The sequence below is a fragment of the Misgurnus anguillicaudatus genome, chromosome 18 (genome assembly GCF_027580225.2).
Source record: "Misgurnus anguillicaudatus chromosome 18, ASM2758022v2, whole genome shotgun sequence".
In the NCBI taxonomy this organism is placed as follows: domain Eukaryota; kingdom Metazoa; phylum Chordata; class Actinopteri; order Cypriniformes; family Cobitidae; genus Misgurnus; species Misgurnus anguillicaudatus.
The window spans coordinates 18,447,855-18,470,196 of record NC_073354.2 but is presented as its reverse complement, the minus strand read 5'-3'; the positions used below and the strand labels follow the sequence as shown (position 1 = coordinate 18,470,196).

The 22,342-nt window shown below is 39.9% G+C and overlaps 2 protein-coding genes and 1 long non-coding RNA gene across 5 annotated transcripts; 1 reads left to right on the top strand and 2 right to left on the bottom strand.

Annotated features, from left to right (window-relative positions):
* Window positions 1-5,790: 5,790 nt before the first annotated feature.
* Window positions 5,791-11,279, bottom strand: LOC129429192 (uncharacterized). 3 transcript variants are annotated; one of them, XR_012358638.1, is made up of 9 exons: window positions 10,886-11,279; window positions 10,395-10,448; window positions 9,431-9,964; window positions 8,117-8,364; window positions 7,905-7,998; window positions 7,520-7,591; window positions 7,339-7,420; window positions 6,789-7,249; window positions 5,791-6,437 (listed from the first exon to the last, which is right to left on the bottom strand). It is a non-coding gene; the product is annotated as an uncharacterized lncRNA (long non-coding RNA). The 3 variants fall into 3 exon arrangements; XR_012358637.1 differs by lacking the exon at window positions 10,886-11,279 and having other exon boundaries at window positions 9,431-9,583; window positions 9,664-9,964; window positions 10,395-10,818; XR_012358636.1 differs by lacking the exon at window positions 10,886-11,279 and having other exon boundaries at window positions 10,395-10,820.
* A 48-nt stretch (window positions 11,280-11,327) lies between these two features.
* katna1 (katanin p60 (ATPase containing) subunit A 1) lies at window positions 11,328-17,888 on the top strand. The gene is made up of 11 exons (XM_055186230.2): window positions 11,328-11,545; window positions 11,857-12,019; window positions 12,101-12,246; window positions 13,482-13,668; window positions 14,051-14,166; window positions 14,317-14,422; window positions 14,927-15,085; window positions 15,453-15,579; window positions 15,836-15,967; window positions 16,525-16,651; window positions 16,941-17,888. The coding sequence occupies exons 2-11, from the start codon at window positions 11,858-11,860 to the stop codon at window positions 17,137-17,139; spliced, it is 1,461 nt and encodes a 486-aa protein (XP_055042205.1). The 5' UTR covers window positions 11,328-11,545; window position 11,857; the 3' UTR covers window positions 17,140-17,888.
* Window positions 17,889-17,916: 28 nt separating this feature from the next.
* ginm1 (glycoprotein integral membrane 1) lies at window positions 17,917-22,123 on the bottom strand. Its single transcript, XM_055186231.2, has 8 exons — window positions 21,949-22,123; window positions 21,588-21,647; window positions 21,262-21,361; window positions 21,024-21,178; window positions 20,697-20,856; window positions 19,826-20,034; window positions 19,563-19,726; window positions 17,917-18,844 (listed from the first exon to the last, which is right to left on the bottom strand). Exons 1-8 carry the CDS (start codon window positions 22,036-22,038, stop codon window positions 18,727-18,729), a joined length of 1,056 nt encoding a protein of 351 aa, XP_055042206.2. The 5' UTR covers window positions 22,039-22,123; the 3' UTR covers window positions 17,917-18,726.
* Between the last annotated feature and the right edge of the window lie 219 nt (window positions 22,124-22,342).

The window sequence follows — 22,342 nt, the reverse complement described above, 5'->3', positions numbered from 1 at the left end:
CACGTTGCCGGCGCGACTCCGTCGAGTCAAGTGCCAAGCGCGTCGGCACGACTCCGTCGAGTCCGTCCCAACGTCACGTTGCCGACGCGACTCCGTCGAGTCAAGTGCCAAGCGCGTCGGCACTTGACTCCGTCGAGTCCGTCCCAACGTCACGTTGCCGGCGCGACTCCGTCGAGTCAAGTGCCAAGCGCGTCGGCACTTGACTCCGTCGAGTCCGTCCCAACGTCACGTTGCCGGCGCGACTCCGTCGAGTCAAGTGCCAAGCGCGTCGGCACTTGACTCCGTCGAGTCCGTCCCAACGTCACGTTGCCGGCGCGACTCCGTCGAGTCAAGTGCCAAGCGCGTCGGCACTTGACTCCGTCGAGTCCGTCCCAACGTCACGTTGCCGACGCGACTCCGTCGAGTCAAGTGCCAAGCGCGTCGGCACGACTCCGTCGAGTCCGTCCCAACGTCACGTTGCCGACGCGACTCCGTCGAGTCAAGTGCCAAGCGCGTCGGCACGACTCCGTCGAGTCCGTCCCAACGTCACGTTGCCGACGCGACTCCGTCGAGTCAAGTGCCAAGCGCGTCGGCACTTGACTCCGTCGAGTCCGTCCCAACGTCACGTTGCCGACGCGACTCCGTCGAGTCAAGTGCCAAGCGCGTCGGCACGACTCCGTCGAGTCCGTCCCAACGTCACGTTGCCGACGCGACTCCGTCGAGTCAAGTGCCAAGCGCGTCGGCACGACTCCGTCGAGTCCGTCCCAACGTCACGTTGCCGACGCGACTCCGTCGAGTCAAGTGCCAAGCGCGTCGGCACGACTCCGTCGAGTCCGTCCCAACGTCACGTTGCCGACGCGACTCCGTCGAGTCAAGTGCCAAGCGCGTCGGCACGACTCCGTCGAGTCCGTCCCAACGTCACGTTGCCGACGCGACTCCGTCGAGTCAAGTGCCAAGCGCGTCGGCACGACTCCGTCGAGTCCGTCCCAACGTCACGTTGCCGACGCGACTCCGTCGAGTCAAGTGCCAAGCGCGTCGGCACTTGACTCCGTCGAGTCCGTCCCAACGTCACGTTGCCGACGCGACTCCGTCGAGTCAAGTGCCAAGCGCGTCGGCACTTGACTCCGTCGAGTCCGTCCCAACCTCACGTTGCCGACGCGACTCCGTCGAGTCAAGTGCCAAGCGCGTCGGCACGACTCCGTCGAGTCCGTCCCAACGTCACGTTGCCGACGCGACTCCGTCGAGTCAAGTGCCAAGCGCGTCGGCACGACTCCGTCGAGTCCGTCCCAACGTCACGTTGCCGACGCGACTCCGTCGAGTCAAGTGCCAAGCGCGTCGGCACGACTCCGTCGAGTCCGTCCCAACGTCACGTTGCCGACGCGACTCCGTCGAGTCAAGTGCCAAGCGCGTCGGCACGACTCCGTCGAGTCCGTCCCAACGTCACGTTGCCGACGCGACTCCGTCGAGTCAAGTGCCAAGCGCGTCGGCACTTGACTCCGTCGAGTCCGTCCCAACGTCACGTTGCCGACGCGACTCCGTCGAGTCAAGTGCCAAGCGCGTCGGCACGACTCCGTCGAGTCCGTCCCAACGTCACGTTGCCGACGCGACTCCGTCGAGTCAAGTGCCAAGCGCGTCGGCACGACTCCGTCGAGTCCGTCCCAACGTCACGTTGCCGACGCGACTCCGTCGAGTCAAGTGCCAAGCGCGTCGGCACGACTCCGTCGAGTCCGTCCCAACCTCACGTTGCCGACGCGACTCCGTCGAGTCAAGTGCCAAGCGCGTCGGCACGACTCCGTCGAGTCCGTCCCAACCTCACGTTGCCGACGCGACTCCGTCGAGTCAAGTGCCAAGCGCGTCGGCACGACTCCGTCGAGTCCGTCCCAACCTCACGTTGCCGACGCGACTCCGTCGAGTCAAGTGCCAAGCGCGTCGGCACGACTCCGTCGAGTCCGTCCCAACCTCACGTTGCCGACGCGACTCCGTCGAGTCAAGTGCCAAGCGCGTCGGCACGACTCCGTCGAGTCCGTCCCAACCTCACGTTGCCGACGCGACTCCGTCGAGTCAAGTGCCAAGCGCGTCGGCACGACTCCGTCGAGTCCGTCCCAACCTCACGTTGCCGACGCGACTCCGTCGAGTCAAGTGCCAAGCGCGTCGGCACGACTCCGTCGAGTCCGTCCCAACCTCACGTTGCCGACGCGACTCCGTCGAGTCAAGTGCCAAGCGCGTCGGCACGACTCCGTCGAGTCCGTCCCAACGTCACGTTGCCGACGCGACTCCGTCGAGTCAAGTGCCAAGCGCGTCGGCACGACTCCGTCGAGTCCGTCCCAACGTCACGTTGCCGACGCGACTCCGTCGAGTCAAGTGCCAAGCGCGTCGGCACTTGACTCCGTCGAGTCCGTCCCAACCTCACGTTGCCGACGCGACTCCGTCGAGTCAAGTGCCAAGCGCGCCGGCACGACTCCGTCCAGCAACAATACTATACCTTTTTTATTTGTGCCGATTCAGCAACAAAACTATACCTTCTTTATTTATGTATACATTAGGGCGGTGTTATGCAAATGTTCCCTGCAGTGTGAAGTCCAACGTCTTTACTTTTTAAAAGATCTTTTTGGGTTTGAAACTTAATGTTTGCAAATTTACAGGTCTTCTATATGCACAAACAGCTTTTAACACTCTAAAGAGAAAGGAAAACATCAAATCGGATCATATGACTCCTTCATGGGCGTATCCACCATTGAGGTCCCCGAGGTCTGGACCTCTGTCATTTTCTGACGCTCGTCCTATTTGACTCAAAGCTCAGCGCTCGTTTGGCTCCTTGCTGCGCCGCGTAGACTGATCGGCATGTAACGTCTTAGCACCGCGAGAACGATTTAACAGTAAATGACTCAGTATGCTTTTAAATAGATCTCGCGGTAGTGTGATGTCACAGGCCAACAGGTCTGCGTTGCCCCCCATTGAGTAAGATAAAGTCAAAATTATTCAGAGATGACCAATAAAATCAAACCAGGCAGACAGAGGTGCAACACAAAGGTCAGATGCGCAGTTAGTGGAAGTGCAAGAAAGATGTAAGTAATGAAACGCTGACTATTATACAGAATTTTAATGACGAGAAATATGGAACCGCAGTGATTGTCAAGGTGACAAGACAAGAAACATTACTGCATCTGAGCCACATGGGTGTCCAAATTTAATGCGCTGTTTTCACTCCCTCAAGTAATTCACTTCCCATTATTCAGCATGTTTTTTAACAAAATTTAACACCCCCCTTTTATTCTTGAAGTGATATTTTTACTGTATAATAATTAGATTCATTGTGTTGAACTGGAATGGAGTTTAAATGAGCCCATGTTCATCTTTTAGCTTAAACATTTAATTGAATTTGGTCTTAAAGCATAATAAAAAATACCTGTTGAAGTCATTAAAGTTAATTAAATAACATAAGAAGAAAAATCACTCACTTGTCCTGACTGTAACTTCTTATGTGTTGAGCTCTGCTATTTAAAGTAAGTTTAAGGTTTATCATGGAACTTTGATTTCCTGAACAACTTTTACTACAGTTACTACAGTTAACAAGAAGCCTTTTGCTTCATTAACAGACAGTAAATCAGATTTGAGAAGTTTAAAATTAATGAATAAATCTTACAGTTAGTATAATGCATGCAGAAATACATGCAGGGCAAGAAAAATATTGATCTAATGTGGGGTAATGTGAAGTAATTGTAGATTCATTTACGCTTTTTTAATAATTACAGTTTTCTTTAATGGGATATGGACCTCCTAAAGTAGCCTTGGCCAACCCATTTCTACAATTCTAGTTCCACCACTGCATTACTGATGTTGTATTTCAGCATATTAAGTGTATAATAAGTGTGTGCATATTGTGAATTAATATAATAAATTAATTATCGATAGCCTTTAGTTAATTCACTAAAATGATCCTATATTCAGTTAGCCTATGTTTACTTTACTGACACAGCCCAGTGTGCCCAGGATAGTACAATAATTATTACAATCTATTCCTAATGACCAACACAAGTCTTCTGCATACTTATCTATAGTTATTTGATTCTTTGGTTTTCTGATGTATTAAAATTCATATATGTAGAGCAGATTTTTATGGACCTCAGTATTTATAAAATCCTGCGTAGGGCCCTGGACTCCTTTAACATATTAGTTCAATGCATTCTTTGGCACCTTTAAGCTTTACTGAAGGCCGTGCACGGACAGTTTGAGGGACAGTGGTCCAAACCAAAAAAAGGGCTAACGTTATGTAGAGGGGGGTGGTATTGATATGTTTTTAATAAAACGTGTCTGTAGTGTGTTATAGATGACTAGCATAAGTGATTATAATGTAATTAACCTCCTAATACCCAAGCTTTGGTTTGGATTTTAGATTTCTTCCAACTATTTGGGGTTAAGAAGAACAAATAAATATAATATCCAAATATTTTTCTTTGAACATGAAGCAGTGTAATTGTCCACGTATGTGTACAACAGGTTCCAGTTACACATAATTAAGTATTATGCTGCCAACAACATGTATGTGGACACAGGTCTTAGGAGGTTAAGATAAATATACTACTTAATAACAAGAATTAAAGTTTGACAAACTGCTAAATACGACTTACCAGCTGGCTTGGTGGAGATTTGAATCCAGTTGCAATGTTGAATTGCTTTTAGCAGCCTTCCCATCCACTCTGTCTCTGTCTACTTTTTTGTGAAGGCATTGTTGGTTGGTTTTTGGTCTACAAAGTGTGCCAACAACAGACATTTTTTGGTACTTATATTAGATCTCTACTGAAAAATCCAGCTAAAACCAGCTTGCCAGGCTGCGAAAACCAGCTTATCCTGGTTTTAGCTGGATTTGATCGGGTACATTAATTTGATTAGACAAGCATTGTATTGTGGATTTTTATTGTTATTTGCTTGCTAAGTTGTTTTTACTTTTAGAAGACCGAGAGCAAATCATTACAAAAACAAACTACCAAATTACTAATTCAGCGAATCGACAACCGAAGTAATGTAATGAACCTAAAGTTACCTGTTAATGGAACGAACTTTGGGAACTCCACTCCAGATTGTGAGAGAGATGCTGCAGAGCGGTCGAGAAAACACGAAGTGGATCATCGGAATCAGTGGATCTTTAGCGGAGCGGTTGAGCCACCTGACTGTTTTTCTTCTTACCATAAAATAAGTGTAAACATATCGGTTACTACAGTAACCTCGGTTCCCTGAGAGAACAGAAGTTCTATGTGACGTTTTACATTCTATAATCAATTACATCATCGTGTCACGTCGTAAGGGACGGGGAAATCCCTTATATTTTCAACTGTATACTGTTTGATTTCATTGAATACACTATATATTTATGTGAGAATTCATCTCAAGACAATGATTTTATCTTTGTCAGCCATTGACCTAAATTATTTACTTGAAGAACCCACTGAGATTATAAGAAAATATTTCAATAATTTAATAGCATTTGGAAGTTACATTTTAAAGACATTTATTTTTTGTCCATTTTAAATTTTTTATGAATGGTATTTTACATTGTTGATATTTTTATATGTCATTAAATTATCATCTAATTCTCTGGTAATTTATTGGTACATTAAACGCATCTGTCCATTTTCTAGTTTTGTATATCTTGTAATGCTGTGTAGTCACATATAAAGATTAAGTTTTGATAAAATTAAGCACAATTAAGCACCATAAAAATAATATATGTTTTTATGTATTTTATGAAAAAAAAGTCACCAAACAAACAGCTTGCTTAAATGTTGTTAGTAGTATACAAATAGCTATTCGAAAAAAATATTTTTACAAAAAAAAAGTTACAACAGAAAAATACAAACTTCACAAACAAAGAAGCTAAGGATTTAATACAAATGTCCACAGCAATCACTAAAGGGATAGTTCACCCAAAAATAAACTCTGTCATCATTTACTTGCATCGTTTAAAAACTGTATGGTTTTTTTATTCTGTTAAACACAAAAGAAGATATTTAAAAAAAGGATAAATGACAAAACATAAAAAGTGCAACAATAATTAATATTATAATTAATTAAACATTTTAAGTACCAACTTTGACAACATTTTCTCTTAAAAAAACCTGAAGTGTATAGTTATACAAAGCTCTTCTCTGTTTATTCACATCTTACAGAGATGCAAGGATTGACATATGCCAATCAACAAAGATGCAGAAATGACACCGCAGAGCAGAAATACAATGTATATGAGAATCAAAAAGCTCAAGTGAGATTGAAGACAAGAACAACATTCTGTACAGTAACGCTATAAAATGTAATGTACAGTAATTAATTATGACAAATAGACAACGTCACCGGCACGGCACGATCAACTTTACAGAGGTATTTCTCAAAAAAATTCCTAGGTGCCAGAAAAATCTGTTCAGTCATTTCTGTGCGGATTGCTCCAAACATTATATGAGCAGAACCTGGCATAAAATGAACAAAATTTGTATTACTCATTCAGTGCTTGGCCCCTAATAAGCACAAGAACATTATGAATTAAATGTGAATACATTCATTGGATTGGTGTTTTTTACATTGTAGCTTGTTATTTAAGACACTTTTAAGAGTCAGATCCATTCAATTGCGACACAATCATATTGTATTCCTAAAAACACACTGATTTACTTCATATTTGTATCTATTATAGAAAAGTCCTGCTTATGAAAGCATCTTTTAAGCAATGGACATCTGGTTAATTTTCTCCTGATAAGTATAACCTGACAAACATAAAGCTATCAGAATAGTTGAGATAAGTGTCATGTCCATGAAGTTACCTTTCCAAGTGCTGATTATAAAGCTGGTCTCCTCTGTGAAGTTCTGCACCATCTGAACAAATACATATGTTTTATTATATTCCTGGAGAATTATATTTTCAGGGTCTTTATTTTAAAAATCAGTAACTGGAATGGATTATGGATTATGAGGGAAGACTGCTTCTAACATGAAAACCTGTGTGTTTCTCAAAGCCTTGACTTACATTGACCTGTTATACATTAGCCAGAAATGTCAGTTAAAACTTTAAAATAAAACCTTTTTCTAAGAAAAGCACCCAAATCTTCTAGCTAATCTAGGACCAACTTCTGCCCTCTTACGGCATCCGAAACCAAGATGTAAATCCCCGTCGGCCCTTGTCTGTGTACATGATGAATCTGCTGTGAGGGCACATTATATAGATTGGCTATCTTCTCAGTGAGCTCAAACACAGTAAGGTCCTCTAGGTAGAAGGCATGGTAGACTACAAACAAAAAAATGAAAAGCCGGAGTATAAGGAATACGTCTGAATGGTTCCGGCATGTCACAGGTAAACACTGTGCTGTCTCTTACCTCCATCAGCCCCTCCTTTGGCATGTGGTTGATATCTATTCTGCAGCTGAGATACATAGACAGTGAGACGTGGTATACGCACCTGACAGACATTAAAGCGAAAAGATCAAACATGATTATGAAGCATAAAATTTGGATCATGGTGACGGGTGAGCAGTGTTTATTTAAAGAGACAGCTCACCTCCCCTCGATTGTATTAAAAAGACGGATTCCATCAGCAGGCCCACAGATCTCATTTTTAGCAAATCAGAACCTGTCGGTCAAATTAACATTGTTATTTAAAGAATAATCGAGCACTAACATTTTAGGTAAAACATGGGTAATATGGCTCTGTTCTGAAATTGAATGATCTGTCCAAAAAAGGCAGCACTTTAAGACATTATAGTTGCACTCCTTACATAAAAATGTTTGAGACTAATTGTAATATAGTGTTGCTTTGTAGAGAAGGCTATCCCAGAACATACATTACATATAAAGTGTTGGTTGGATTGTCAATCAAGGAATGTTGATAAAGCACTGCACCTTACTAGGTTTCAGATGAGAGCCAATAATATAGTCCAGCTTACCTAAGAAACCAGAGAAAATCCTGCAGAAAGATGAGAACCTATTACGATGCAACCACTGCTGTGTATCATGCGCGGAGGACGAAGGCAACAGGTGCTACATGGCAAAAATAATAAGAATCCCTATAATGAGCATAGCATCATCCATGTCCTCAAACACACCTATAAAATAAAAGAGGAAGGCATTAATGCTTTAACTATCTTAAAATACTTACATCAAAGTAGCTGGGCAGAAGAAGCTCCCCCTGCTGGTCTGGAGAGCAGTTTCTATAAACAGTAAGATGTGAGAGCAGTGGGCTTTTTGGGTATTAATGCTTTTATCTTGTGTGCGAGAAAAGCAAAGTATAGCCAACACTGGGACTCGCCCCTCTTGAAAGCTGTATGAAGCAGGACTGCTGGGATAAACAGGAGATGAAGTGTTACTTGTAGTGTTGATAGATGGGGCTTCAGGCCAAGGGAAGCACTTAAAGAAAGGACATTATACCAAGTTACATGACTTTTTTAGTTTCACCCCTTGACCTTATTTACAATGTGGATTGTCCAACTTCAGTCACATCTTGTTTGTTCAAGAAAGCTTAATATTTTACTATGGTCAGTCAAAGGAGAGAGGTATTTCTGGGAGACTTTGTGAGAGTTTGATATAGACTGCCAGCTTGAAAGATCTCATCAGATCGGCCAAGTTAGCACTGTGTAACATTTATAAGGATCTCTTGACCGAAATGCAATATAATATACATAACTATATTATCAGTGGTGTATAAAGACTTAGAAAAATTAACCGTATTGTTATTATTATCTTAGAATGAGCTGTTTTTATCTACAAGCACTGTGGGTCTCCTTACATGGAAGTCGCCGGTATGTTTCCCTGGACCAGGATAGGATATTAAGGAAAGATCATGTTCCATAAAGATATTTTGTACATTTCCTACCATAAATATATCTAAAATGTATTATCATAAGCATTATAATTAGTAATTATATATAATTAACCTTACTGTAATATGTGTTACCAAGGACTTTGAAGGCGATTTTCTCAATTTTTAATTTTCAAATAGTTGTATCTCAGCCAAATATTGTCCTATCCTAACAAACTATACATCAATGGAAAGCCCTTTTCTCAGCTTGCATATATGAATTTCTCTAGTTGCAGGTTCACATATAGACGGTTTCAGCAGTAACAACATAAACATGCGGCTTTCATGGTCAAACTCTGCTAAGAATAAATAACAACAAAGTTTTTCAAATGTAGTTTATTTATATAACAAGCTAAATTAACAACACATAGATTACCTAGAAAACCAAAACATTTGTTATTTTCGACGAGATATTTGCCCAAGAGTTCAGTTTAACAACTAGTCAGACCATTAAAAACTGAAATCGGAAGTAAAGTTTGGACCAGGCGTGTATCGCTCACCGCACGTGCGTCCAAAGAAACCGTCTACACAAATTTTTTTATGCATATTTTACAGTCTAAAGCAATCTCAATTCTCACAGTTTAGATTCAAAAGTTATCTTTCTGACAGCTCTACCTTAAATACTTTGACCTGGCAGCTGGCGGAGTGCATATATTTAACATATTCCCCCTGCTCGCTGGCGGCACAGGTGTGTATCTGAATGCGAAAGGGGACTCCCTTCTCTCTACCATGTTTTCTAGGAGTAAATTCGGTGCTAATGCAGTTAACCTGCATATGAAGAGACAGAGAAGTTACTGCTTGTGATAATAAATTCAGCATAAAAGCGATTGAATTTATAAAAAATATACCCGGATAAACACTGAGGCATTCTGGTCAGGATCCCAGAGGAACTGTATGGTATTAAGCTGCAATGGATGTGCTTGATCCACGATCCCAACTGACAGAGGGACATTCTGAACATATGGGCATAGTAAAACATTTTGGGAATTCTTTATACACTTGTATGATAGTGTACATATTTTGATAATTTTGATATATAATAATGAAAAAAGTCCTAAGACTTTCAAATAGAGAAGACTCGCCTAAATCCAAGATTCTGTCTCCTGGTCGGTTCCATTTCCATCCCTCCAGCTGTTGGTGCTCTGTGTACTGAAGTCGTCGGTCATGAAACACCACACATTTATAGAATAAAGTTTCAAAAATTCAGTCATCAGTCATAGGTCAAAAAGCCAGAGCATTAAAAATATCCCATCCATTGTATTTATTAAAACATTATTGTATTTAATACAGTATTTTATTGTATTATCTTTAATACATCTTTACACCGTTTTAATGAGAGGCAGAGTAAAATAGTCATGTTTCCTAAACAACATTAAAATGAAAAATGTATTTAAAAAATATTTCAGAAACAAGCTCCAAAATAATATCATTAACTTACCTTAATTATATATTTGCAGCTTATACCTTTACACTCGGCTAGTTTTCTGTTAAGCATACGGATTTCATAGGACTGACCTACAGTTATAGTAATAAATCTGCACACGCACATCTTGTATGATTAATAATCAATAGGGCCTACCTTGATTTAGATAAGTGAGTGTTTCGTCTTGTAGTTTCACAGCTGGAGATGTGGCTGCACAAAGCACATAATAAAACGGAGTCACTTTGGATTCAGCACAATGCTGCTCCTCGTGCTTCAGAAAATGGTCAATTAAGAGCATCTCTGAAAGAAATGAGCTTAAAAGTTCAGTGACCACACCCTAGCACCAACAGCACCAGCAGGTATGTTCATAGATATTATAATAGAGACTAGATGCCCTATTGGCCGCTGGGGACTGAGAAATACGGCCGCCATCTTAAACCGGTCGTACTCCTAGTTTCGTTTATCTTGAAATTTGGATCACAACTACTAGAGACATATTTGCTTCATGTTTACATTATTTATTGTGTGAAACATTTACATTTTATAATTTTATTTATAAAAAAATATGTTATTGCATTATTTTTATATATTAAAATAAAGGTAAACTGCTATAAAAATATTTATATTTAATATTTTCACCTTCTTACACATCTGTGAAAAGCCCCAAATTGTCTTCTTTAAAACAAGACCAAGATTAGGCTTCTAGTCCAAAAAAATCCCAGAGAAATATTTATTTAAAGATATACATCACATTGTCACCCCCCACTCAAACGGGATTTGCGCCACATAATGGGGTTAAAATACGCCGAACCATGTGTCCTGTATCATAGCTCCATGAATGACCTTTGCAGCAAAAAAAATCCGCGTGAAAATCAGTTCGGTTTTCACTGAGATATGATTAATTAAATGCGCTGATAGCTCAATTCCACCTGTCATACAGATTACACTGAGTGGAGCGGGTGACCGATCTAAGATGGCGGCCCCATGGCTCGACCGCGTCCAATAGCGTCAGTAGGCAGTAGCGGTGCGTTGGACTGCCATTGCTTTCGACTTTTATATTGAAAACTGGCCGCGCGGGTAACATTTGTTTCCGCCTTCACAGTTCACACTGATAAGTCCCTTCCTAAACAAGTGCTGAACTTCTGTTGTGGACTTGTGTGACTGTGGATTCTAAGTTGTTTGAATTAATCCTCATTGTCCACAGCATCACACACATGGCTTTTAGTCGCCGATCGTTTGAACGGTGTGACTTTATTTAGTAAACCGGTCAGGTGTGTTTACCAAATCTGAGGCTTATAAGTTAACAGGTTAGTAGATCTTTCCAGTTTCAATGTGTGAAATCGACACAAACCGTTAAGCTGTTTTGTCTCTTAATGATTAATCTCAGATGAAAATAGCGTTCATGCAATCTGTTAATCTTTCCGTGTTTATCAGGTTTTCTGTTTAGCTGGTACGATTATTTACTGACTTCTTTAATAAAATGTTACAATTATTTACAAACGAGCGTCTCTGTGTCAATAACAATGTGCTTTATGACGATCATAACACGAATACACCCAGGGCGTGTGTTTATCTCTGCCTGTAATGGATGTTCGTCTGTCATATCTGAAGCTTACAGCATGAGTTTGGGGGAGATCAATGAGAATGTGAAGCTGGCTAGAGAATATGCCCTGCTGGGAAACTACAGCTCTGCAGTGGTCTGTTATCAGGGGGTCCTGGAGCAGATTAAAAAATACCAATACTCCTTGAGAGACTCTCCTCTACAGCAAAAATGGCAACAGGTTTGAGGTTCTTCAGGCAAACATCTAGCACATAACTTTAATAGCAAGTATTTGTATTGATCGTGTGTGTTCTTCATTTAGGTTTGGCAGGAGATAAATGAAGAAACCAAGCATGTTCGGGAGATCATGACCACACTTGAAAGCTTCCAGCACCAAGAGTCGACCCCATCTAAACCTAGTAGTTTCAGCCAGGACAATGATATTTTACCTGTACATGTGGAACACAGGTATGTAGTCCAGGTATTCTTTTTTTTAAAGGTGCAGTGTGTACATTTTAGCAGTATCTAGTGGTGAGGTTGCGAATTGCAACCAACGGCTCAGTCCACTGCTCATCCCTCGCATGTGAAACGCATAGAGAAGCTACGGTAGCCGCCACCGGAAAAACATGTCATAGTCAGAGACAAGTTTGGCTTCTGTAGAAACATGGCGGCACAAAATGGCGACTTCCATGTAAGGGGATCCTCTGTGTATGTAGATAAAAACGTCTCATTCTAAGGTGATAAAAACATAACGGTTCATTAAAATAGGTCTTTATACACCCCTGATAATATAATTTTTTGTATAATTTTGCATTTCTGTCAAGAGATCCTTCTAAAAATTACACACAGCACCTTTAATAAAGATCAAATTGTATTATAGCGGTGGGCTATTTTTTAACAATTGACCGATGTCTGATAGTGGGAACAATTTTTTTTGTTTTAATTATACCGATTATATGACGATATATCTGTGCATTCCTAGTTTTACTTTAAAGTTTTCCACGATGATGAAAAAATGAACATTTTAGGGGGATGTTATCCAAGCACATTTATAAAAAGCAAGTCTATTATCATAAAAAATACGCTCTATATAATTATATTTCTTTTTTTAAATAATTTGAACACTTTATTCGGCTAGAAAATTTTAATTATTGGGAAACTGTGTTAAAGACATTTTAATCTATTAATTCCAATGATTGATAATGATATTTAAGAAAAATTACCTATAAAAGTAACAGAAATGCAATGGCATAATTGTGTGTGAATGTCTTTAGATGCGTTTGTGTTTAAAAAAACCCATCAAAAGTCATATCATGTGAATTAGATTAAGAGCAGACTAAAAAGAGCTCTTTCAAGTCTCGAGACCTCCAGGGGTTTTCAAACTATGGGTCGGGATCCACTTGTTGGTCGCACCCTGAGATGACTGTTTAATCAAATTGAAAAACTGTTTAACCAGGAAAATAGGATTTACTCTTTTCTAAGAGACAACATGTGTGTGTTTACCCCATATTTCCATTAAAACATATTGTGGTGGGTCCTGAAATAGATTAAACTCTTTAAGTGGGTCGCAAAATGAAAAGTTTGGGAACCCCTGACATAATCCATAATGGTATTTGCCCTCTCATTTCTTTCTCCAAGCTCAATATAATTCTTAAAGAAATACATCAAAGTCGCCTAGTAAGATGTTTGTGTGTGATGAACAGGTCTTCTCCAACTGTAGTGAGAAAATCCTCTGGACCATATAAAGATGGTAAAGGCCACGGTAACAGGTTAAGCGTCGGCCTCCGTGGCCAGCAGCGCCCATCACCACGCATTGCCAATGGTGAAAAGGGGAAACCGCACAAAGGCAAAGAAAAGAAAGAAAATGCATCAAAGCCCAAAGATGAAAAGGTGAGGACAGCTGACTGATGGAGCTTTTACCTACATTAAACATGTTTTCTGTCTCTCTACTATTTGGAAAAGTCCTATTGTGTCGTACCCTGGCAATATAGATGCAATATTTACTTAAAACTTCATTTCCTTTTGCGTTGTTAACAATGCAAACCTGTGCATCCGGTTTCTTGCACTCTTTCTGTTTACTATGTAAATATCATCTTGGGCCACTTTTACAAAGATACATCTTGCATAAAATGAATCATGCTGACAAATGCACAATAAAATAAAGATTTTCAACTAGCATTATACATTAAATTTACAATTGTGTAATGCACAGAAACCTTTAGTAAAGAAATTAAAATATGATAAACACCCTGTCCTTATATATTTCCTATAGAATAAAGCAGATGGTGTGGAAACAGAGGTGAAGAGATTTGACAGAGGAGGAGAAGATAAAGACCTGATTGATTCTCTGGAGAGAGACATCATCTCACAAAATCCTAATGTCACATGGTCTGTTCATACACACTCCTTTCACCTGTTTCTAAGGCATATTTTATTATAAAGTGTACCTTGTGTAGTTCTTGCGTGTATATTACAAATATAATGTGTCAAACTCAAACATTTACATTTGAAGGTCTTATATAATTGTTTTTACTATAGGGATGATATTGCTGATCTAGAGGAAGCAAAGAAGCTGTTGAAAGAAGCTGTGGTTCTGCCTATGTGGATGCCCGAGTTCTTTAAAGGAATAAGGCGCCCGTGGAAGGTACGAATGCCCAAGAAACCCCACAGAAAACCAAATGTGATTATATGAATGTGGAGTTGAAATCCACTTACTACGTCAACAAAAGGCTCATCCAACGAAATGCAATGGCTAAACTACATTCTACTGTATGCGCATGCGTGACCTATGCATACAAAGTACGTACATTACAAAAATCCAGCGGTGCGCACACACTGTGGGCGCATACTTTTCTGATTACGAAATCTGCATCACACATGCTGTACGTGGACCCTCGCGTATGTATAAAAACGGGACTATACTTCTGTTAATAGCTATTTTTCCTACCATTATGTTTAAATAAGATGTCCTTGACTTTGTTGTAGAGAGTGGGTCATATAAACGTAATAAAAAAAAAAATTTGATTCCAAAACCGCTTTACTATCATTAAAAATGTACCTCTGAAAATATCATAATTTTATATTCAACGCAATAAAATGTACTTTCATGGAGTAATGTATATTCTATATAACTAACATTTATTTTTAGGGAGTTTTAATGGTGGGTCCTCCAGGCACAGGAAAGACATTATTGGCTAAAGCTGTTGCCACGGAGTGCAGAACAACCTTCTTTAATGTCTCCTCCTCCACGCTCACCTCAAAATACAGAGGAGAGTCTGAGAAACTCGTACGGCTGCTTTTTGAAATGGTAAAATCACATGTGCTTACAAATTCACAAAATTCACTTCCTGTTTAACATGTTACACAAGAACACACATGCTCACTGTTGCCCCTTATTAATACATGTAATCAGTTAATATGGCAGCCAAATAAGACCCAATCTGTAAGAACCCAGCTCAAGTCATGTTTTGCGATTTACATAAAATCATCCTACATAATGTAAAAAAAACATTCTGTAAAAATATAACCTTGATATCTATTGACTGAGTAAGGTCATGTCAAAGTCAAGATTGAAATCAGACTTGAGATTTTAGCCTGTATTTTTACAGACATAATTACATATGTGTTTTCTGTTAATGTGCCTACATTTGTGTGTTGTTGGCATCTGCACACAGGCAAGATTTTATGCCCCCACTACCATCTTCATTGATGAGATAGACTCCATATGTAGCCGCAGAGGAACCTCAGAGGAACATGAAGCCAGCAGACGTGTCAAATCTGAACTGCTTGTCCAGATGGATGGTACCGTTTTTTTTTTCACACAAATGCACGCATTGTAAATAAACTGCTTTAGTGGATGGCTGGCATGGGGACACACACCTTAAGGATAACTCGTTATGTATAGGAAATCTATAATTTACAGTCAGCCAGTCAGTGTTAAACAGTCAGTTACAGTCATTAATGTCCGTGTGACAGTAAAATAAGGGTAAATAAGTTGACATGATACATTGATTTTTTTATTTGATTGTTAACTATACAAATCACTTGTGTTATCCAGGTGTTGGTGGATCGTCTGAAAATGACCCTTCAAAAATGGTTATGGTTCTAGCAGCCACCAACTTCCCTTGGGACATTGACGAAGCTCTGAGACGCCGATTAGAGAAGAGAATTTATATCCCATTGCCCTCAGGTTCTTGAAATTACCCAGAATCCATAAAAGCATCATACGGGTACAACTTAAAGTACTTTAAAGGCGGGGTGCACGATCTCAAAGCAAATGTTGACATTTGAAATCACCTAAACAAACACGCCCCTACCCCAATAGAATCTGGACCTTATTTTGATAGACCCGCCCCACACATACACAACCCAGGCAACAATGACGGTTAGTTGACACGCACTGCTTATTGGCTAAAAGGGTGTTTTGGTACTCGGCCTGACTCCAAAGCGTTTTTCAAAAATCATGCACCCCGCCTTTAACATCTATAATAGATATGTGACCCAGTCTGTAAAAACATTTTTCAGTGATGTACTGTTTTCTACATAAAAACATAATTTGAAAATTATATCCTTGAAAGCCCATGATTAAAGAGAGAAATCAATGATTTTAATCAAACATTAATGCTCCTAATCTCATAATTAAATTGAGGCTTAACCCTAGATTTAACAGACAGGGTTACTCCTTTAAAAATCATACATTTCTGATTGAGCACTCATGGGATGTGTTTGTATGCAATGTGATTGTAGCTAAAGGCCGGGTAGAGTTGCTCAGGATCAATCTGAAGGAGTTGGATCTGGCCAATGATGTTGACATGGACAAGATCGCTGAGCAAATGGAGGGATACTCTGGTGCTGACATCACCAACCTATGCAGGTACACCTATCACCTACTCATGATGCAACTCAACCCTAAAGGGGGTCGCACACCGTGTGAGAAGCATAGTACCTCGTGTATCTAAAAATCAAACACATTATTTTCTATGAATGTACATACATAAATGTATGCCTGACAATTGCTGTCCGCTGTCACTCTGGACGATAGAAAATGTTAAACTAGGATTTGTCCAAAATCGTTTAATATATGCTTCTAACACATCATTTGTATCTGAAAGTAGACTCTGTCTCACTAAGCTTTTTTTTTATTTATTTCTGAATAATTGCAGAGATGCATCCCTGATGGCAATGAGAAGACGTATTGAGGGCTTGACCCCCGAGCAAATCCGAAATGTACCGAAAGACGAGATGCAAATGCCTACCACAATGGAGGACTTTGAGGTGTCACTGAAGAAAGTCTCCAAATCTGTATCTGCTGCTGACTTGGAGAAGTATGAGAAGTGGATAGCAGAGTTTGGCTCCTGCTGAAGGCTCCGACACTCACATCGGCGTTAAAGGACCAGTTTACAATCATTATAAGCACTTTGGAAGACCGAGGATCAGTTTCACTCATTTCATAGAGCGGTTTCATTCTAGAACACACAATAGCGTCCAGATAGGACTTGCCTTAAATGAAGTTTAATAGTTTAATATTTAGTAGGTTAGTAATAGTAAAGTAGGTTTGGTTAATCATTGACACTTTGGATACAGGAGCTCACTTAAAGTTCAGAATTTGTAAATGAATTTTCAAAGACCAAGGCTTAAATGCATTCCAGGAGATCATTCTTTACAAAAGCCTTTATTTTGCAAATCTTTATCGGGGTGTGAAAAACTGGTTTTGGTGCCGTTAAAACTGCACTCTGTGTACCCTTTCTATAATGTGCAGACAGTAGGGCTTGATGCTTTGGTTGTTTATACAACAGTGATGATTTGCTCTGTATGTGTAAAACCACACTGCCACCGATAAGCAAATACTACCATGCCTCCAAGTGCAACTACTAACTATAGAGTTATAGAGCTATGCAAATGACCGAGTTTACTGTTCTTTCTGTGTCATCGTGTGGTTGATTTAAAGGCCAAAGACTCCAGCACTAGACCAAGATTAGATTGTCTTAATGACAGTACTTGACTTTTATAAACACTATGAACCAATTCTGGTTTGCTCTTAGTGATATTTCTTTATGATGATTGATATGTAGAATTATATTTTGCTGAATAAACTTTTTATGACAAATGGATATGATTAAATGTAATAAGGAGACTCAATGAGACAAACCCATTTATTGTGCAGTATTTACTGATGTAACAAACCGTGAAGAAAAACATATTTCCATGCTGATATACAAACTAAACACCGACTTTTTTAATCCATTACCCAAAGTTGCGCTATTCAGGGCTTCAATGAAAGGGAGTCCAACGGAAATGTAAATGTTCATAAAATCCTTTGTCTTTACAAAATAACACTACAGTACTTCAAACAATATTAAACATTCAAGAAAAGTTTGAACACAGATTAAAATGTCAAAATCATCCAATGCAGGTAAAAAGTAATGCAGGGCACACGTTGCCAGTAATATGCATGCTTAATGCCACATCTATATCTGATGCTGAAACAAAGACACAAATACTATTAAAGACAAATAAGCAATAAAAGCAAGTTCATACAGGTCACTTATAAAACAGTAAAGAATAGATCAAAATCTGCTGCATTTAATATGTTTTGTTTACATAATTTTCAACTTTATCAATTTTTTTCAATGGTATCATACCCCATGGGTGCCAGTAATATCCTCTATACCAAAGTAGTCAAAGACAAGTCCAGCCCAAGAAATATTTAATCAAAAATCAGGCAGGAACATGCCGTTGCTGTGCACATTTCAATAAATGTACACTCTTCTTTCTTTCAGCACAGTGCAGCAATGAAAACAAAACGATAAACGTCTGATAATGTGAAAATAGAACTCTGTTTCATTAGCAAATGTTGCAGAATTGGTCTTTAAAGTGCTACACTAAAGTCATTGGTGTCCTTAACCAAATAAAGCCACGTAACCAAATTGATGAAAACATTCATCGCAATCACTTCTCTATTAAAATATGCTTTTCTGTTGCTCCTCCCTCTACCTCCATGTTATCTATTAAACACTGTTTTTCATCATTTGGCATTAGAGTCTCTGGATTCAGTTGAAAAAATCCCCTATAAAAAGAAAAACACAAATATTAGTGTGTTACACATCTAACAGGCTGCATCATTTAAAGGGGCCATGGCACAAGACTTTTTTTAAGATGTCAAATAAATCTTTGGTGTCCCCAGAACACATATGTGAAGTTTTAGCTCAAAATACCATATAAATAATTTATTATAGCATGTTAAAATTGACACTTTGTAGGTGTGTGCAAAAATGTGCCGTTTTGGGTGTGTCCTTTAAAATGCAAATGAGCTGATGAAATTAAAACACTGGTCACAATGATGGTGGTTTGTTGCAATTAAAACTCAATTGTGCTTTTCTCTGCACTAAATGGCAGTGCTGTGGTTGGATAGTGCAGATTAAGGGGCGGTATTATTATAATAAGAGCTCCTTATGACATCATAAGGAGAGCCAAATTTCAATGAACCTATTTTTTCATGTGCTTGTAAAGAATGGTTTACCAAAACTAAGTTACTGGGTTGATCTTTTTCACATTTTCTAGATTGATAGAAGCACTGGGGACCCAATCATATCACTTAAACATGGAAAAAGTCAGATTTTCATGCCATGGCCCCTTTAAATCCCACTGTGAATAACTTGTAAAATCTAAATTTTTTTCAATAACACTTTTTCCTGAATTTTCAACAAATCCAGCTTCAGCTAAATAACCATTATTTCAAATAGAACCAAGCTAAAGGCACAATAATAGGTCACTGCAGGTCATACCTGTGTTCACAGGAGGGAAACAGAAGATCCAAGATCTTAATGATGACGGCAGAGCCTGCAACACCAACTACCACCACCCACATGATCAAGAAGAAAAGTGGGACTGAATCCGCCCAGAAGCGCCTCAGTTTATCTCTCACCTCTTCAATCCACTGGCAAACCACCTGCTCACATATAAATGACAAAAGAGGTGTCACCAACCCAAACTGAATGCGTTCTCAGCATAAACGGTACCAGCCTGACACAAGTACACAAGCGCTTACGCTGTAAGAAGTCATGGAACCTCGGAGAGGAACCTCAGGCAGGATGTAATCAGAATTCCCTTCCTCTTCCTCTCTCAACTCGTACACGGTTTCTGGATCCATCCGCAAGGGCGTTTCTGGAAGTTTCCCCGGAGCTGCGATCTCTTCCTGGGTAGTCTCAGCATTTTTATACAAGTAGTGGCTGGTGGTGTTAAGCACTTGGTCTTCACCTGTGAGCATCACAAACTCAACATAAAGCAACAGATAATGTACATTAAGCATGCCACTAACCCAAAGTAATCCCAGATAGGCCTGATATCAACCTGAAGCAATTTATTTTGCAATAAATGGCCATTATCCTGATTATTATACAACTACGTACCAAACCAGTGCATTAATGGACATAAAATATTCATAAGAGTATTACTGTATATTAGGTAAGAGGAAAGAGACAGCAGAGTGCGACAACACACTTAAAACTACCACAGTATGGGCGATGCTGTATTCGATCCTTAGGATTCTACAACCAACTGAAATCAAGTATTTCAGAGAGTAGAGTACATTCATTAAATTACATTTATTCATTTAGCTGACGCTTTTATCCAAAGCGACATACAATTGCTATACATGTCAAAGGTTGCACGGTTCTGGAGCAACTAGGGGTTAAGTGTCTTGCTCAGGGACACAATGGTGTGTCACAGTGGATTCGAATCCACTGCGCCAAAAATGTGGCTTTCTTGTGGCTCTGCACTGGTTTGATCCCAAGAAACGCAGATAAAAATGTATTAGTTGAATGCACTGCAAGTCAATTTTGATAAAAGCGTCAGCGCATAAGTGTAAATGCAAGATCACATCTACACAGTACTATATTTGAAGCACCTAGTAAACGTACCTTCACTGTGTATGGACGTGTCAGTCACTAAGATGTCATTCTCTAGTGGGATGGCTGAGATCTTGCTTGCTGATGAAGGGTAAACATTGATAACATGTGTGATCTCTTCAGCGGTCTGGTTCCACAGGATTTCCACTTCAAAGATGTCTGGCTGATGGACCTACAACATATAAAGCATGGGGAGCAGTTATCATGCATTTTATTTTACCCTATAGCACTAAAACTGTAGTTTTAAAAGAAACATTCATAAATATTTTGTTTATTAGAAAGTAATTGCTGTAAATCAGCTACAATGCATAAAATAAAGACAGTTAAAATGAGACAAACCATTTCATCCTCCAGCTGGATTATCTGCTGACTTAAGACAAGAAACTGAACCTGATCTCCAACATCACTCTGAATATACGAGCGATTCAGCATCAACCTCAGCTCACTGCTAACCAACTCGCCCGCTGTCCTAGAACTCCCATTATAGCCATCCACTATAAAGACAAATAAGTAAGTAATAGGAATACACACATTTTGATGATATTGTAGCACTATGAAATAAAATAAAAATACTTACACAGCAGAACAGGACTTATCATCCTTGTGACTTCTGAATGTTTAATAGGAGCTCCATTAATGAATGTTTCATTGTCCCAGAGACCTAAAGTCAAGTTGATCTGAAACAAAGACATTTTAAATGATCATCGTCTCTTTACACACATAACATTATTTGAAGCACGTGAACCCTGCTGAAGAAACAACACAAATTCTATTGCTTCCGATTCGCCACAAATAGAGAACCACAGAGATCATTGGTTTCAAGTAAACCAATTTAATCCATTAGAATTTCTTTGGTGGTTTCTAATGTTTTATCAGCAGGAAGTAATTGCATTATTATTTTACCTGTACATTGTACTTTGTCTGAATTACATCAACCGCTGTCACATTCAGCACTACAGTCTCCTGTGAAATAAACGACAATCAATCAAACAAACTCGTTTGTTTACAATATTCCGACATGTTTTGAAGTTCACGATTATGCTTTGAATTAACCATAAATATTGACCCGAAGGCACACAAACGTGTTAATAGCAATCAACAATGGCGTTAAGAAGCTTTATAAGCTACAATATTGTTCAGTAAATGTTAGTTAGTTAGTTCTCCTCACGTTACATGCAGCATACACAGTATGCGCGTACGCGGATGTAGCGTAAACACACAGAAAAACATTAAACTGCCTAAAATGACACGTCGATTCACTCTCATTGGTTATTTGTCTCGACTGGGTGTTGGTCAGGATACACAAGACGATAAACTGCACTACCATTAAATATATTTTCCACGTAGACGCCATTTTATCCAGCTACTTATCTAAATACGTGAATTAAACCTGCTGCGCTCGTGTAGCCTAGTACAGCGCGTCATGACGCAATTACGGCAGTTCTGATGTGACGCAACGAAACATTGTTTTGAAATGTATTGCCCCCTGTTGATGTTTATCAGTACTACAGAAATATTTAAAAGATACATCCGTTTTTGGGTTGTGGCTAGAAGGGATACAGCTACGGCCAAAATCTTGAGAGACCTTGCCAGATGAGCGCTGTTTTTATCCTAATCCTACCCCCAAACCTAACCCTAAACCCAACATTAGGCCTACA